Genomic DNA, 17,368 nt, shown 5'->3' on the forward strand with positions numbered 1-17,368 from the left:
AGCCTTTTAAAAGTACTCCCATGCTGGATGTTGCTGCACGCCAACGCCGCGCTAAGCCACGCCCACTCCGTATTCCCACTGTGCCCCCTCTTCTCTAAAAGAGCGTTTTCCCGTGCGATGGGATCGGTGTGTGTGTGTGTGTGTGTGTGTGTGTGTGTGTGTGTGTGTGTGTGTGTGTGTGTGTGTGGGGGGCGGTGAGAAGGAGAGCTGTGACAAACCGCCGTACAGAGGCACCCGCTGAACGTTCTGGCTTCTCCCTCTACTCAGGGAGAGGAGGAGAGCTTTTGTCCAGGTGGGGGGTGTTTTTAGGAAAAATCCACCCCCCCAACATCTTAACGGAGTCCTGTGACTGCTAGCCGGAGAGAAGTCTGTCAACTTCTGCTGACACAGCATGATCTGAGAAAACATGACAAGGTACGTGCTCTACACAGCCCCCAGTGGTGACTTTTAGGCATGACAACATTTACTTTTTAAAGGAGACAATTTATAAGAAACTTTAAAATTCCTTTAGAAATCTCCACTTACCTTTCCCGCTGCAGGGATTTCTGTGGTAAAACCAACAGACCCAATCTTCACCCCTCACGGGGGGCTCCGTTTAAAAAACCTTCAGGAACTGGGGCCCCTTTTTTTTTTCGGGGCATCTGCACTCCTGGACCCATAAAGCACCCCGCCAGAAAAACTTTAAGGCTAAAAAACCAAAGCACTGGATCCCGGGGTCCAGCTCGCTAAAAAGAGAAGCGTTACGGGCTAAACCTCGTTTCTTCCACCACGAGGCCCGGGTACTATTCAATTTGGCCTAAAAAGATACTTTGAATGGATCCGGCTGCATAGCTAGCCCCAGCGGAGCTCAGCACAGCACATCTTTATTTGTGACCAACACCTAAGACACTGGCGAAAAAACTGAGGTACTCCCAGTAGTGTGAGGGGTTATATAGGGAGTGGACTTCCTGTCTTAGGGTGTGCCAGTGTCCATCACCTGAAGGTGGCCTATAACCCACATAGTAATTACTATGGCTCTGTGTCCCGTGATGTATGATTAAGAAATAAAGATCTTAAATATTCGTGTCTCAGTGATGATAAGCGATTTAACACCAAAAGTGCACCTTCCACTGTGAAAAAAGAAAAACTGTGCCCTTACCAGAACAAACAGGATGATGTAAGTATAAACACAGGTGTCACCCCCGATGTCAGTTATGATCAAACTAGTAGGGTGGGGTCTACGCTAATTCTCACCACGCTACTTCCTGTGTGATCTGAAGATCGTTTTTTACCTTGGAAACTTTTTTATCCTCGTGTGTTTGGACTTATGCTGCCTCAATAAACCATACCGATTTTATGCTATGTTGGCGTTCTTCTCTTTTCTTTTATCATACTTGGGAGCGAGAAACAAAGAGCAGCCACCTGTGTCGATACTTCCATCATCCTTTTTGTATCCAAAGGACGGATCGTGTGTATTACACCAATCCACGCTTTGCTAGGCTCCTAAAACGTGGAGTCTAGTCATCTGGTAAGGGCACAGCCTTTCTTTTTTCAGGGTGGAAGGTGCACTTTTGGTGTTCAATCATTTATCATCACTGAGACATGAAGATTGATACAATTCATGAGGAGATCGCCAATGCGCAAAAACCTCCCCCATGCAACACCCCATGTTCACAGACACAATCATTACTTCCCTCATTCAACCCTGCTACTATTACTGAGGTTGCTAAACTTTTATCTAGCACTCATCTAACCACTTGCCCCCTGGATCCTGTTCCCTCGCAAATGCTACGCTCACCCTCTGACTCGATTCTACGCTCTCTAACTCACATTTTCAACCTCTCCCTCTCTTGTGGCATCTTCCCAAACTCTCTAAAACATGCGCTAGTCACCCCCATACTAAAAAAGCCCTCACTGGATCCCACCAATCTCCTTACTCTCCTTCTCCTCCAAACTTCTTGAAAGACTGGTCTACAACCGACTAAGCGACCATCTGACCATGAATAAACTTCTTGATCCCCTTCAGTCCGGTTTTCGCCCTCAACACTCCACGGAAACTGCTCTCCTTAAACTCTCAAATGACCTACTAATGGCTAAAGCCAATGGACACTATTCTGTACTACTTCTCCTGGATCTCTCTGCTGCCTTTGACACAGTGGACCACCCCCTCCTCCTCAAAAAACTCCACTCCTTTGGTCTCCGTGACTGTACTCTTCGCTGGTTCTCATCCTACCTATCCCTCCTTCAGTGTCACTTACAACTCTACTTCCTCCTCTCCTCTTCCTTTTTCCGTTGGGGTCCCCCAAGGTTCTGTTCTTGGACCTCTCCTTTTCTCAATCTACACCACCTCCTTGGGTCAGTTGATTGCCTCCCACGGCTTTAAATATCATCTCTACGCTGATGACACCCAAATCTATCTCTCCACCCCCCAGCTCTCTCCATCTGTCTCCTCACGCATTACCAACTTACTAGCAGACATATCAGCCTGGATGTCACATCACTTTCTCAAACTCAACCTATCCAAAACCGAGCTCATGATATTTCCTCCCTCAGGTGCCACTTCCCCTGATCTCCCTGTCAAGATCAACGGCTCAACTATCAACCCATCTCCCCACGCCAAGGTCCTAGGTGTAATCCTGGACTCTGAACTAACCTTTCGACCCCACATTCTATCACTATCCAAAGCTTGCCGCCTCAGTCTTCGCAACATCTCCAAGATACGCCCCTTCCTAATCAATGATACCACAAAGCTTCTAATCCACTCCCTGGTCATCTCCCGCCTTGACTACTGCAACTCCCTCCTCATTGGTTTACCTCTAAATAGGCTATCCCCACTTCAGTCCATCATGAACGCTGCTGCCAGGCTCATCCACCACACAAACCGCTCAGCGTCTGCTACACCCCTCTGCCAATCCCTCCATTGGCTGCCACTCAGTCACCGAATTAAATTCAAGATACTAACTATAACTTACAAAGCCATCCACAACCTGGCCCCCAGCTACATCTCTAACCTAGTCACAAAATACCAACCTAATCGTTCTCTTCGCTCCTCCCAAGACCTCCTGCTCTCAAACTCCCTCGTCACCTCATCCCATGCTCGCCTTCAGGACTTCTCCAGAGCCTCCCCCATCCTCTGGAATGCTCTACCCCAATCCGTCCGATTTTCTCCTACTTTATCCACTTTCAGACGATCCCTGAAAACTCATCTCTTCAGAGAAGCCTATCTGGCCCCCACCTAACAACTGTACATTCATCTTCTCAATCAGCACATCACCCACAGTTATTACCTCTTGTATCTCTTGACCTTCCCTCTTAGATTGTAAGCTAAGGAGCAGGGCGCCCTGATTCCTACTGTATCAAATTGTATTGTATTTGTACTGTCTACCCTCAAGTTGTAAAGCGCTACGTAAACTGTTGGCGCTATATAAATACTGTATAATAATAATAATATTTAAGAACTTTATGTTTAATTTCTTCACGGATTTGAACATTAATATTTTAGATGTTCTCGTGAACTTATCACTGTATATACAATTTGTATTTTGGTTTTATCACCTCCTATTTTAGTGCGGCAATTTTGGGTTTTCTATTTTTTATGCACGAATGTTCGGTTGTATAAACGCCAGCTGCGGTTTTGATTATTTAGTATTTCACCTGCGCAATTTCTATCCACATTTTTTACATAGTAAATATATAAATTAAAAAAACACAAACAATTTGGCAATTCCAGACCAAAATACTGAAAAACTAAAACAGTGAAATGGAATGCTCTTGTGCAAATTTAGTTTACACAATACAAAAATTATTTCACCAGTACTTCCTAGGGATATCGCTAGCGCCAGCCACCAAGGGCATCTGCTGGAGTGTTCCCCAGGTCCCCAATGCTGCAACAGCTGGCATCTTTCCTTGCCAGCTGCCTGTTGCCAAAATTCACTTCATGGTCGAGGGAAGGTTATCCTAGGCTCCTGTTGGGTTATGATGTGCCACATTACACATATGAGGTGGAGCCTGGGAGGACATGCCATGCTGTATATTGGGGGATTGAACTGAAGGACCAAATGATCCGGCATGTGAATAACCAAGAATGGCGCTGGGGGTGAGAGATATGGTACTAGGGGAGGAGGGTTTTGGAGGAGCGGGAGAATCTGTGCTAGGAGGACGAATATGAAGGGGGAAGAGAGGAGAGAATTTTTGCTAGAAGGGGGACTTTGGGGGGGGGGGGGGGGGGTAATTTGTTCAAGGATGCTGAATTGGGAAGGAGGGAGGAGAAGATCTGTGCCAAGTTGGGGTATTTAGAGGGGAAGTTTAGTGCTGGGAGGGGAGCGGGAATTTGGGTGGGGATGTGTAAGAAGATTAATGCTGGGGCTTTGGTGGAGTAGAAGATTTGTGCTAGGAAACAGAACTTGGGAATGGGTAGGATTTGTGCTTCGGGGGATTTGGGAGGAGGAGAGGGTTTATGTTTGATTGAGGAGGGGGATTTAAACTGGGGGAAATGTTTGGGGGTAAAAGGATTTGTGCTTGTGTGGGGGAGGAGGTCTGCATCATTTTAGATGTGATTTCATATTCGGGGTATCTAACAAAAAATTCAATTTTTGTTGCAGGGGATGCCTGAAATCTGACTTGTATCTCAATGTAGACTTCTGGGAAAATCAGTGAGCCAATCACACAAGCAGGAAATTATGTTTCTGGGGGGAGTTCTGTAAACATTCTGTGTACAGAACACCTCCAGGAAGCCATACTGAATTGCATTTTACAGAAGACTACAGAGCTGAAGTTTGAAAAGGAAAGAATTTTTAATAACATTCAATTACAATATGACTTGTGTCGCAATTGTATATACTATATTACATTTTTTTTATGTGCTATTTTTTCCCCACAAAAGTGGAATTACCCTTTAATTCAGGGGTCTCAAACTGGTGGCCCTCCAGCTGTTGCAAAACTACAAGTCCTATCAGGCATTGCAAGGCTGACAGTTACAAGCATGACTCCCACAAGCACAGGCATGATGGGACTTGTAGTTTCGCAACAGCTGGAGGACCACCAGTTTGAGACCCCTGCTTTAATTGAACAAGCTGAAGTTGGAAGCTGCCCCAGATCCTATGTGCACCAGTTTGAGTAAATCTCCCCCAAAGTGTACACTGTCTCAATAAATACTGGTTCCTAAGCATTCCTTCACTAGTTTAATGAAGTACTTATTTAACCACTTGCCGACCGGCCACTGTATATATACGGCCGGCAGGTCGGCTCTTCTGCGCAAAACGACGTACCCGTACTTCAGTCCGTACATGTTAAACTGCGAGTGCGTGCGCCCAATGCATGCCACGGGAGCACTCCCGCGGGCTCGATGTCTGCCGGCCACTCGCGATCACAGTGAGGAGAGGCAGAACGGGGATCTGCCTATGTAAACAAGGCAGATCCCTGTTCTGTCAGGGGACAACTCTCAGATTTGCTGTGCCTAGTGATCGAGAACAGTAATCTCTTTGTTGTCTGAGGCAGCCCAGCCCCCACACAGTTAGAACACACCCAGGGAACACAGTTAACCCCTTAATCTCCCCTACTGTTAACCCCTTTCCTGCCAGTGTTATTTATACATTGATCAGTGCATTTTTATAGCACTGATCAATGGAATAATGTCACTGGTCCCCAAAAAGTGTCATTTGGGGTCAGATTTGTTCGCCGCAAAAATCGCAAAACGGCATTACCAGTAAATACATAAAAAAATTATAAGAGACCATAAATCTATCTCCTATTTTGCAGACGCTATAACTTTTGCGCAAACCAATCAATATACACTTATTGTGATTTTTTCTTACCAAAAATATGTAGCATAACATATTGGCCTAAACAAATGAATACATTTGTTTTTTTATATACATATTTTGGATATTTATTATAGAAGAAAGTAAAAAATATTGTTTTCTTTTTTCAAAATTGTCAGTCTTTTTTTGTTTATAGCGCCAAAAATTAAAAATGCAGAGGCGATCAAATACCACCAAAAGAAAGCTCTATTTGTGGGGAAAAAAAAAGGACATCAATTTTATGGGTACAGTGTCGCACACCAGCAAAATTGTCAGTTAAAGCGACGCAGTGCCGTATCACAAAAAATGGCCTGGTCATTAAGGGGGTAAAACCTTTCAGGGCTGAAGTGGTTAAGGTAAGTTCAAACTGTTAGCTCTCTAATTTTCAGTGTACACAAAATCATATGTAAAAGAAGAATACGTTTAAAAAAAAGAGCACGTTAAGGTTTATACATGCCTGTGAGACTCTTGCTTGTTGCACAGTAACCAAAGCATATTTTATGGGTACAAAGGCTTTTACTTTAATCATGCTCCTTTAAACCCCTCCCGTTGTTAAGCACTTTGGCCATACCCACTGTTCGCCTCCATTATTATAAAAAAGGTGCCACCGTTCTTTTACAATGCTAGCACTCCTAATACTTCCTTATCAAAAATACTCCCCATGAATACTAAAAAGGTGACTTCCACAGCCATGCACCCCAACACACATTATCCACACTGAGACCGGTATTAATGTAAGGTGCTAAGTAGTCTACTGCACGTCCATCATCACTCTAATGCACAAACTAACTAGGATGCTTCGTTGAAACACATAAAAATTTGAATAGACACTATGGGATTGATTTACTAAAGGCAAATATCCTGTGCACTGCAAGTGCACTTGTGTCAGAGCTTAGTAAATGAGGTAAAGCTTCACTTTGCAAAGAGTACTCAATCACATGTAAGGAAAATAAAAAACAGCATTTTTGTTGTACCTTATTGGATGACAGAAATCAGCAGAGCTTCCCCTCATTTCAGAGCTTTCCCTCTAGAGCAACTGCATTTGAAGTGCACTTGCAGTGTAATTCAAAGTGCCTCAAATATTTGCCTTGAGTAAATCAGCCTCTATGTCTGACCATATTCACAGCAGCAACCTTCAAGGGGATCCTCCACTTCAATGTGCATAAGTCACGCAAAAAGAGTATCTAGTATAGTAATGAGAAGCAGATAAAGTGTAGCAACCAAGTCAGCAATGGTGCAAAGATCAGCAGTTAACATGCATTTCATGCAAGCAGAATAGAATAGCAAATACAACAGCCATGCACAGACACCGGTTTCACGTAAACGTGGACATCCACCCTGTGCCAAAAGTCCAACTGTGAAGCTTTGAGCTTAGCTCTGACAGTGGGGACATATGTGAACCTTTCCATGTGGTGGTACGTCCGTCCGTCAAGCTGGTGTCTCAAACTGCCAAACAGGTTTACTGTGTCATAATTGCCTAGAAGATCAGTGTGTGAAGCACACATCCGACTGGGAACAAGGTGAAGTGATCCACCTGGAGAATTTGGGAATGTTGAAGACATCAGCTAGAGGTTGGCTAAACATCAACATGGTTTGAACATGGTTGGATGGACTTTTTCAAGGCGTTCTATTTCTGATCAAAAGGAGCCAGAAAGAGGCATGGATAAAGCATGTCCTGTCTGAGGAGAAAGATTGAAACTACTAACTACTCAACACAACCTTGTGCTTGTGCAAGACCAGAAATGGCTCTTTACAGAATAAGCCACCAACCCAGACATGCACCTCTAAGGTGTGATGGCAATAAGACGCAACCTTGTGAGTGAGAGTGTAAAGGAGCATTTCCCTGAGAGTTTCAAAGGGTGGTTTGAAAGAACCAAATTCAGATCTCATGGAGTATAAGGGGGAGACGCATGGGAGACACCTTGCACAAAGGTCTAAACCAGCGGTCTGTGGAACAAGACTGCAGGTGCAGAGACCTGACCCTTAATGGTGCTAAAAGGCAAATGTTGGTTCAGGTCTATCTGTAAGAAGGAGAGAACTTGTCCCACAGAGAACACCTGGGGTTAAAGGCTGTCGCCTCACACCAAGCAATGTATGCCTTCTGCATACAAAGATAGACCTTCCAAAAAGACATCCTGGATTTTGGCATTAACCACTGATACAGAATCTCTATTGTTTAACTGGTTACAAGCAAGGCAAAAGACAGCCAACACATTTCATGGGGCCACACAATACCCTTTCACTAAGCCTGGGTGAAATGGAAGAATGTTAAATGAACTCAAAAGTAGTCCTAAGCAGACAACAGTTAGCACTGGTGTAAAAAAAAAGGTCTTTTCCACTTCTACTATAACTTGTAGGTGGACTTGGGTTTGGACCTCGAGGTTGAGGTCGTAGAATAACCAAATGGGAGTTTTACAAACTGAGCCATAGCTTTCTTTTGTTGTGGAAGATGGGTACTTTTGCCACTGGTGACATCCTTGATGAGGGCATCCGGGGAAACCTTGAAGATGTGTTGTTCTTCGAAAAGGCATGTGAAGTAAGCACTCTGCATGCCTAACATTTGAACAAAAGGGTCCACCTTATGTTCACAGGTGGGAGATGAAGTGAGAGACTTCTAAAAACTAGCAGACACTGTAGTTCAAATCTGCAGGCATGACCAAGGGATCATCTTCCAAAGTGATAAGATCCCCTCTAATGTCCCTAGACCCTTCAGCTAGAATTTGACAGGTTAAAGTCTTGGCCAAGACATGTGGCCGCATTGGGCCTGCCAAGCAGAAAAGAGTTCTAGATAGGGCTAAATCCACAGAGACGGCAGGCCACTTTCTAACAAAATTTTCCTCAAATTTGTACAAGGCTGGTAGATGCTTGGTAGGTACAAAAAGTTTGTCAGGATTTTTAGTCTACCTAAATAAAGACTGAAAACAGCGGGTGCATCAAAAATATCTTGTAGAGCCTAAACTTGGGGCAACAGTTGTAAAGGATAGATGGCCTGTTTGTTTACAGCATCAGCTGTTACAGCTGTTGTATTTACTCAGCAACTCCCAGTTCTCATTTTGACGGTTGAGAAAAACCAGCAAAGGGCATGGGGGTAGCAGCAGCAGTGCAGAAGGACAGGGCATACTACACACGCCCTGTGTATTTCAATGAAATTTGAATGTATGTAGAATTCTCAGCGTCGAAAACTGGTTAGGATAAAAAATACCTTAGTAATGTTTCCGGTATCTCCACGCATAATATGATCTTAGTTCTACTACTCGTTTTTAATCCCACAGAACTGCCCCCAGATTCTAGGCTGTAGCTACAGTTCTTTGAATTTCGAAAACACAACTGTCAAAGTGAATTATTACTAAATCAATCAGGGCAGGCTATCATTCTTTCTAATGGTAAAATATAAGTAAATAGTGTATACCTAATCAAGTCACTGGGCTTCTTAAAGCTTTTGGGGCAGTAACTGCAGCAGTTAGCAAATTTGGGTTCAGTTTCCAGTTCTGCTTGTTTGTCCTTGATTTCACTTATACGATCTTTCTCTGCAGCTGACTGCACCAGTACTTTCTCAGAAATAGTGGCTCCGTCTCTAGGTCGAATTTTTGCCAGTTCAGCGGTCTCCTCCTCTGTGAAAGTAATGACGCCATGGCGGGACTTCCTTGATGCTAGTCTCTCTGAATTCTCCTCATCTTCTTCAAGACATACATCTCCTGTAATAAGTAAAAAAAGAACAGTTGACCTTTTGTATTTGTTAGGATATTTCCCAATGTACAACAAATTAAAAAATGAACCAGTAAAAATCAGCATTATGCTTTAATAGTATGCAATGAGAACAGAAACTAGAAAACGAGAAAATCTACACATTAAAAAAAACAAACAAAAACCATATCTATCATTTGACACAAAGAAAGATGTAGCAAGAGACTTTATGTAATAGCAAAACTTAGCCTGACAATTATTTCTGCTACAGGCAACTAAAAGGAAAAAGCTAGTCACACTAATTCTCACTTTTAAAGTGGTTAGTTGAAAATTCCTAGGTCTGCAAATAGTCCAAATCGAAGTACATGCAGATTGAATTTATTTTAAGTAACTTTGGACAGAAGAAGCCTGCTACTAGGAGGATTTATTTTTGAAAATTGGAAATGGAAATGTCAATATAATTTTTTTTTAACCGCATGAGTCGCAAGGAGATGAAGAAAAGCAAACTTGATATTCTATAGTACAGGACTGAGAGAATGCTTCTTTGTTATTCTTGAACATATCTACCCTTTATTTTCTAATATTCTATATGCTCAAGACAAAGCTGATAATTTCATATATATTTCAATCAGTGTGTGGGCATCATTATTGCAGTCTAATGATACTATTGCCTGTGACTCAGGTCCCTTTTAAGTGAATAGCTATGGACCTGCCCATACTGGTCATTAAGTCGGCTAGGGGACACCAGTGCATCCTTGTCATGATGGATGACATTATACTCAATATCTCAATGCTGTTCCTTTAAGAAATACAACCTCCAAAACCATGGCTCGTGGCTCAAGAGGCCCAACAAGTTTTAACAGGTTGGTGAGAGTATAACCTTTCCACATAGGGAAGGAAGGAAGTATTAAAAATTTATAAATGAGAAAAAAAGAATTCCAGGCATTCCAGTGCTGAACAGCAGGCCTGGGGGATTCTGAACACAGGAAGTCAGCTGCTCAGCACGGGCGCCATACAGAGAATGCTCTCCATTTTTCAAATGAATGCAAAGCATTTCCTTATTGGACGAGGTGGAGGGGGGAGCAGTGATGTCACGTCTTCCATCTCGTCCAGAGAACATTTTGTATTCAATCGGAAAACGCAAAGCATTCTCGATTGGTGCCGTGGTGAGCAGCTGACCTCCTGTGTTTACAATGCATTAGGCCAGCCACTAAGTATGGGATATGGAGCAAGTGGAGATCACTGGAGTAGCAGTGTCTACTTCAGTGATTTCCAGCTTCCAGGGACATCAGCCAGGTCCCTAATCTCTGCCACAAAACATCCCATGTGAACTATTGTAATTAAACAGGATATTCTCATGGACCCCAAAGTTTGCTTCTGCTTTAAGCTCTATCAAATTCTGGAAGCCCATAGACAGGCAATGGCAGAGGGGATACAGACATTGTTAGACCATGGGTTTATAGAAAAATCTAAAACTAAATGAAGTAGTCTTAAAGTCCTAGGTACCATGCCAGGTGGTTTCTTAAAAGTTTGTAATGACTTTAGAAAAAAAAGTAAACGGAGAATCAAATTTTTACACTAACTCTGTGCCCCAGGTTGCTGAACTGATTGGGAGTTTGGGTCTAGCCCAGGACTCTTTAACTTGCTAGGACATAAGAGCCCCCTCACAGAGCAAAGAAAAAAAAAAGGCCTTTGTTACCCTGGAGGTTTTTTTTGCAGTATGCCCAAATATCCTTAGGGTTACAAAGGGCTCCCTCTACATTCCAGAAAATGATGGACAAGATTCTTAGCTCTCATCAACACTTTGCAGCAGCCTATCTAGATGACGTAGTTATTTAGAGCAGAAATTGGGAAAGTCACCTCCCTAATGTGCAGGCTGGAGTTCTAATTGGAAAGAGAGCTTAGCAGCATACCGCAAAAAATGTGCCATCGGGGTTGAAAACCTCAAATGCATAAAAAGGTACAAGCAACTGGGGACTGGCCTGTCACAAACAAACAAGTGATGTAATCTACAAACTCTGAATAAAGATGTAAAAAACAAATAGAAAACAAGTGACCTTTTTCGCTTACGGTAGGATCGCACATTTTTAAAGATGGTGAGCGCAGGTGTGCTGTCTGACAGACGCACCCTGCAACTACCCATCTGTTATTGGCAGGCACTTGTCTTCCTCCATTGGAGTTTAACAATACGACAACCCCTCTTTAGGTAAGCGCTATGCCTGCATACTCGTGACATTTATGTTCCTATACCCAATGTTTATTTTTGGCTGATCTGGGATTTATTTAGTCATGTTATCATATATATGGGGGTATCTATCCATATTGTTATATTGCTGTTTTATCTTATTATTGAACTACTTTGGCCCTTTTATGCTATGCTACTTGGGTTGGATTCTACACATATAGAGACATTTGATTCCCCATGATATGAATAATATGACCATTTATGCCACACTGTAGGGAATATTGCCAACTATAAATCTTACTTAGGTTGCCGGGCTTATTAATATACCTCCTAAAGCTTCTTTTAGACACATTGATATAGATTGCTATATATTTATTATCGCCTGATTAGAAAGTACCTATGTTTTTCTACAAAATGTGGCTATGTATATGTATACCATATACAGCACATTACTATACAAAAGATTCAATCTCTCAGCCCCTTCCTACAAATTTATTTTATTTTATTTTGTACCTATGTCCTATTGTAATGAGGTACATTCTTATAGTATTATGTTTGCACTTATACCTGCTACCCATAGGGGGTATTAAGGAAACTTCCTCTGCTATGTTTCTTTTACTAGATTCTTGCCTTGCTTTATGTGCGGTCCGGTTCCCTTGTCAGCGTTATCCCTTGGGATCTGGCACCCATGGATATTATGCTTCAGCTGGGGTACTAGGTGGCGTTTGGCAATGGTGGTGGCTGATCTGCTTTGTAGATCTATACCAGTAGGTGAGCATTACCAGTATTAACCTCCTTCCAGATTATCTATATGATGTTTTTTGATCTGTATTCATGGATGGCCATTATGTAATCATTACCTGTTCTCTATACACTGTAGAATAAATCTGTGATGTCGTTTATGCCCTGATGAAGCGAAACCTCTCGCGAAACATGTCGGCTGACTAATCACGAATGATTCTTTGAACTAATCATTATATGGTCAATTCTGATGTTTTTGTATGTCTGCAATGCATATACATTTTTAATATTTTTGTAATAAAAAATTGAATTTTATTAATTTGTGTGGTACTGGCTTACCACTACAGATACACCATCTCCCTTAAAAATCCCACCATCCTAGAGGAAGTGTTCTGTCTCTCTTTTTATTTGTGTCAAATAGAAAAGAAGTTAGAACCTTCCTGGATATCGTTTGGTACTATTGTAAAAAACCTGACCAAAGGCAGGAGCTTTGTTGGGATCAAGTGGAATCCAATGGCTGAATACGCTTTCCAAAATTTGAAACAGGCTTTGAATACTACAGCCAGTTATGATTAGTTAAATTCAGATCCTGGTCACTTAACCACATGCCGACCAGCGCACGATGATATACGTCGGCACAATGGCACGGCTGGGCAAACGGGCAATACGTCCCCTTTAAATTGTGGCATTGTGAACCCACTGCTCCTTCAAGGAGGCCTATTGAAGGAGCAGTGGCTCCGAGCGCGTAGCCTTCTCTCAACCTCCCTGCTAGCCCTCCTCCCTGGACGATCCCTCCCCTGGATACCGAACCCGGAAGCAGACGGACGACCTGTGATGTCATGCACGCTCCACGCCGGCCCCTAGTCTCTTCCTGATGGCCACAGAAGGAGCTCCTGGTAATCCAGCATCCCTGCAGCGTCACCACCACAGGATCAGAGGGAACACCGAGGACTACATACCTATACAGATGAGCCTTTTATATGTTTTTATCCTGTAGGTGTGTTTTTACCTGGTGTCATTGAACATCATTTGTTACTACTACACTCAGGTGGCGCTTCCTTCTCTAGCCCTCTCTCATCCATCACAGATCCAGCTCTCTGAGGACAGCAGCCGCCTAGCCTACCAGCCTACTTTAACCATTACATAACCGGTTACCACTTAATCCTTGAACTTCCAGCCTGTCCCCTATGGACTAAGTTGCTCAGCCCTTTATATCTCCTGTTATATATGGACTTGTGTGTTTGCGCTTACAGTTACCAATACTCTGTTTAGCAGTCAGTATGTAGTGTATTGAGTAGTAGTGGTCTGTGGGTAGTGTAGTGGTCAGTGTGTAGTGTAGTGTTCAGTGTGTAGTGTAGTGGTCGGTGTGTAGTGTGGTAGTGTGTAGTGGTCAGTGTAGTGATCAGTGTGTAGTGGTTAGTAGTGTGTAGTGGTCAGTGTGGTATGTAGTGTAGTGGTCAGTATAGGAATCAGGTAAGTTAGTTTGGTGTGGTGTGTAGTGTAATGGTCAGTGGATAGTGTAGTGTATTGTGTAGTAGTATAGTGTAGTGGTCAGTATAAGAATCAGGTAGGTCAGTGTGTGGCGTTTCGTGTAGTGGTCAGTGTGGTGTGTAGTGGTTAGTGGCTAGTGTATTGTGTAGTGGGTAGTGTAGTAGTATAGTGTAGTGGTCAGTATAGGAATCAGGTAGGTTGGTGTGGTGTGTAGTGTAGTGTAGTGGTCAGTGTATAGTGGATTGTATAGTGTAGTGGTCAGTGTGTAGTGGTCGATGTAGGAATCAGGTAGGTTGGTGTGGTGTGTAGTGTAATGTAATAGCCAGTGTATAGCGGATTGTATAGTGTTGTGGTCGATGTAGGAATCAGGTAGGTTGGTGTGGTGTGTAGTGTAGTGGTCAGTATAGGAATCAGGTAGGTCAGTGTGTAGTGTAGTGGTCGATGTAAGAATCAGGTAGGTCAGTGTGTAGTGTAGTGGTCGATGTAGGAATCGGGTAGGTTGGTGTGGTGTGTAGTGGTCAGTATATAGTGGATTGTATAGTTGTGGTCGATGTAGGAATCGGGTAGGTTGGTGTGTAGTGTAGTGGTCAGTACAGGAATCAGGTAGGTCAGTGTGTAGTGTAGTGGTCGATGTAGGAATCAGGTAGGTCAGTGTAAGGGTCAGTATAGGAATGAGATAGGTCAGTGTATTGTATAGTGTAGTAGTAGTGTAGCGGCCAGTATAGGAATCAGGTAGGTTAGTGTGTAGTGGTCAGTGTGTAGTGGTCGGTATAGGAATCATGTAGGTCAGTGTAGGAGGTTAGTGTAGTGGTCAGTATAGGAATCAGATTAGTGGTCAGGTAGGTCAGTATTATTGTAGGAAGGGAAGGGACTCAGGGAGTGCGAATTGTCCGCAGGTTAGGGGGCGCAAATAACTTGCCTTGCCACGGGCGCTGACAACCCACGCTACGCCACTGACCAGCAGCCATTCCATCTATGTAACCTTGGTATATGGTATATATACTGTATATGTATCAACCGCACCAATGCTTTTAGCTTCCTTATTACTTTGACTAATTTTGTATAAATGACAACATAAATGATTACAATATGCAATCAACCATTCCCACAGACAGATTCATAGAGAAAGGTTATTCCCCCAGAGCTTTAGATAAATGCCAAAAAAAAGTCCTTAACATGAGTAGAGAGTCCCTTTTGACTAAAAATAATTAAAAAAACATCAATCGTAGGTGATATAGCGTTTATTACAGGTTTAAACCGGCAATATCGAGATGTAGATTTTTTTTTTTTTAAAACACTGGCCCATCCTTATGAAGGATGAAGATTTAAAAAAAGTACTAGCAACCAGACCCCAATTTATCTACAAACGGGCCCCAGGGCTTAGAAATAGAATTGCAACCAACATCCAGGACCCCCCTAAAAGAACCACAACCTTTTTGGATAGGGAAGGTTTTTACTATTGCACGAGGTGCAAAGCATGTAAAACCTCCAAAACATCTAAAAGTAAAATTGACAATTTCCAGTCAGTATTCACAAAACAAAAATTCCAAATAAAATCTTTAATAACTTTTGACTCTGACCATGTCAGTTATGCATTAGTGCCCAAAACAGTGCGTGGGTAGGACCACACGCAAATTACGCACCAGAATCAATGAACATCTAGCAAATATAAAAAATGGGTTCCCCAAACACAGTGTGTCAAATCACTTAGATCCAACTTTACTTGTTTTCTATGGTATAGAAAAAATGAAAAGGCATTGGATAGGTACTCATCAAAAAAGAGCTGTGTCACAGAACAAAACAAAATGGCTGTATAAATTAGACATTTTGCAGCCTTTAGGTATGAATATAGACCTGGACCTAAATTGCTTCTTAACTAATGACTGAATTTTCAAACACTTTCCTAACAGTCCCTAGACCCCCAAAAGTCATGGGATGTCTCATAATGTATTTTTATGTCTGTATAAATAATATGGGAAAATAGGGCATTTATACATATTCCAGCCCTATATATATGTGTATCTGTGTGTATTTTTATACATGCCTATACATCTATATTTTCATATTGTTTTTAGGTATTTTTTATCTATAGATCTTATCTATATATCTTTTCTATATATGGTATCAATTGAATCTTTCATGTACATTAAATGTTTTCATATTTTGGATAAAATTCAAATTTTATATGTAAAGGGTATTACATCAGGGCCTTCTGCAGAGTGGGTTTCACTGAATGTAGGTTTGTAGTCACAAACATGGGGGTTGTGCCTTTTTACATCGAGAGGGGTGGAGACAGCTACGCTCCGCCAAACACATCCCACTTTGAAGGTATTTAACATATTCTGCCTAGTGATCAGGATGCTTCCGAATGATGTTGTAGAATGAAGTGTACGTCGAGGCGCATCCCGGTCATGTCATTTCTAGTCATTGACTTCCGGTTTCTTACACCACAGCGGTGGAACGCACGGCAGACACCCAGCGGAGGCTGGGCGGCTGCGGTCTTCACCACATGGTGGTTTTTGCTGTAATTCCCAGTGCCGGGACAAGGCACTACAAAATGTGAGCAGCCAGTGTGGCATTGCTTTTATACCATTGTTTTTATTAAACATTATCACGCTATGGTCCCGCTTTATGTTTATTTCTTAATAGTATAACCACGGTGGAAAGGAGGATCCTAAAGGTTTCCAGTCTCAGCTCCAGTGGCAGATCAGCAAAACCTAAACAAAAACAAACAAAAAATTGCGTTGCGCTTGGGAATATATCTAAGTGTCTATACACCCTGGTGATATCACATGAAAAAATCTAAAGTGCAATGTGCAGATAATATGGATCTAAAACCAACTCTGCGTACTTAAATAAATAAATATATCAACATGTGCAGCAAGGTGCCGTGTGCAATGAATCCCAAAGTGTAATGTGCAAACAATACGTATCTAGATCATGTGATATAAAAATATAACAATATGAATCTAAGAACACATTCAAATATATGAAGCAACAAAACATAAATACCTGAATAAATGTGCACAATAAATGATGTACTATGCATATATCACATAAAAAATCCACTGTAATTATAAAAGTGATAGGTGAAAGAAAATAAATAAATAAGTAAATAAACCACTTGTGTGATAGGTAGACTATAATCGTCCTTATTTATAATGTTGAAGACTATAACCGTCCTTATTTGTGAGAAATCTTCCAACACAGCAATGTGAAGTGATAAATTCCAACAGAGATCAATATAATAATAGTGCTTCAGAGAAAAAAAAAAGTTCCAGTGCTAAATCAAAAGTGCCCAAATCATGCCGTGAAGTGCCTCGGTGACCCCCAATGTGGTTACGCTCACCTTAGAGCGTGTGACAGTGTTCAGCTGCGTCAATACACGCTGTGGAGCCACCCCTGGGCTCAATGATTGATAACAGCTGATTCTCCAAGCAGATTCTCTATATGGCTCCACAAATACCGTACCAAAAAAAGAGAAAGGCTA

The 17,368-nt window shown here is 42.2% G+C and overlaps 1 protein-coding gene across 2 annotated transcripts in view; it reads right to left on the reverse strand.

The window, feature by feature from the left end:
- The window catches only part of ZNF236 (zinc finger protein 236), a 461,432-nt gene that overhangs the window by 176,649 nt on the left and 267,415 nt on the right, over positions 1–17,368 (reverse strand). For both annotated transcript variants that reach the window (XM_073631228.1, XM_073631227.1), the window contains exon 21: positions 9,187–9,472. In XM_073631228.1, the coding sequence (XP_073487329.1) occupies positions 9,187–9,472 (286 nt within the window). The remainder of the gene's footprint in view (positions 1–9,186; positions 9,473–17,368) is intronic.

Source organism: Aquarana catesbeiana, linkage group LG05 (assembly GCF_042186555.1).
Source record: "Aquarana catesbeiana isolate 2022-GZ linkage group LG05, ASM4218655v1, whole genome shotgun sequence".
In the NCBI taxonomy this organism is placed as follows: domain Eukaryota; kingdom Metazoa; phylum Chordata; class Amphibia; order Anura; family Ranidae; genus Aquarana; species Aquarana catesbeiana.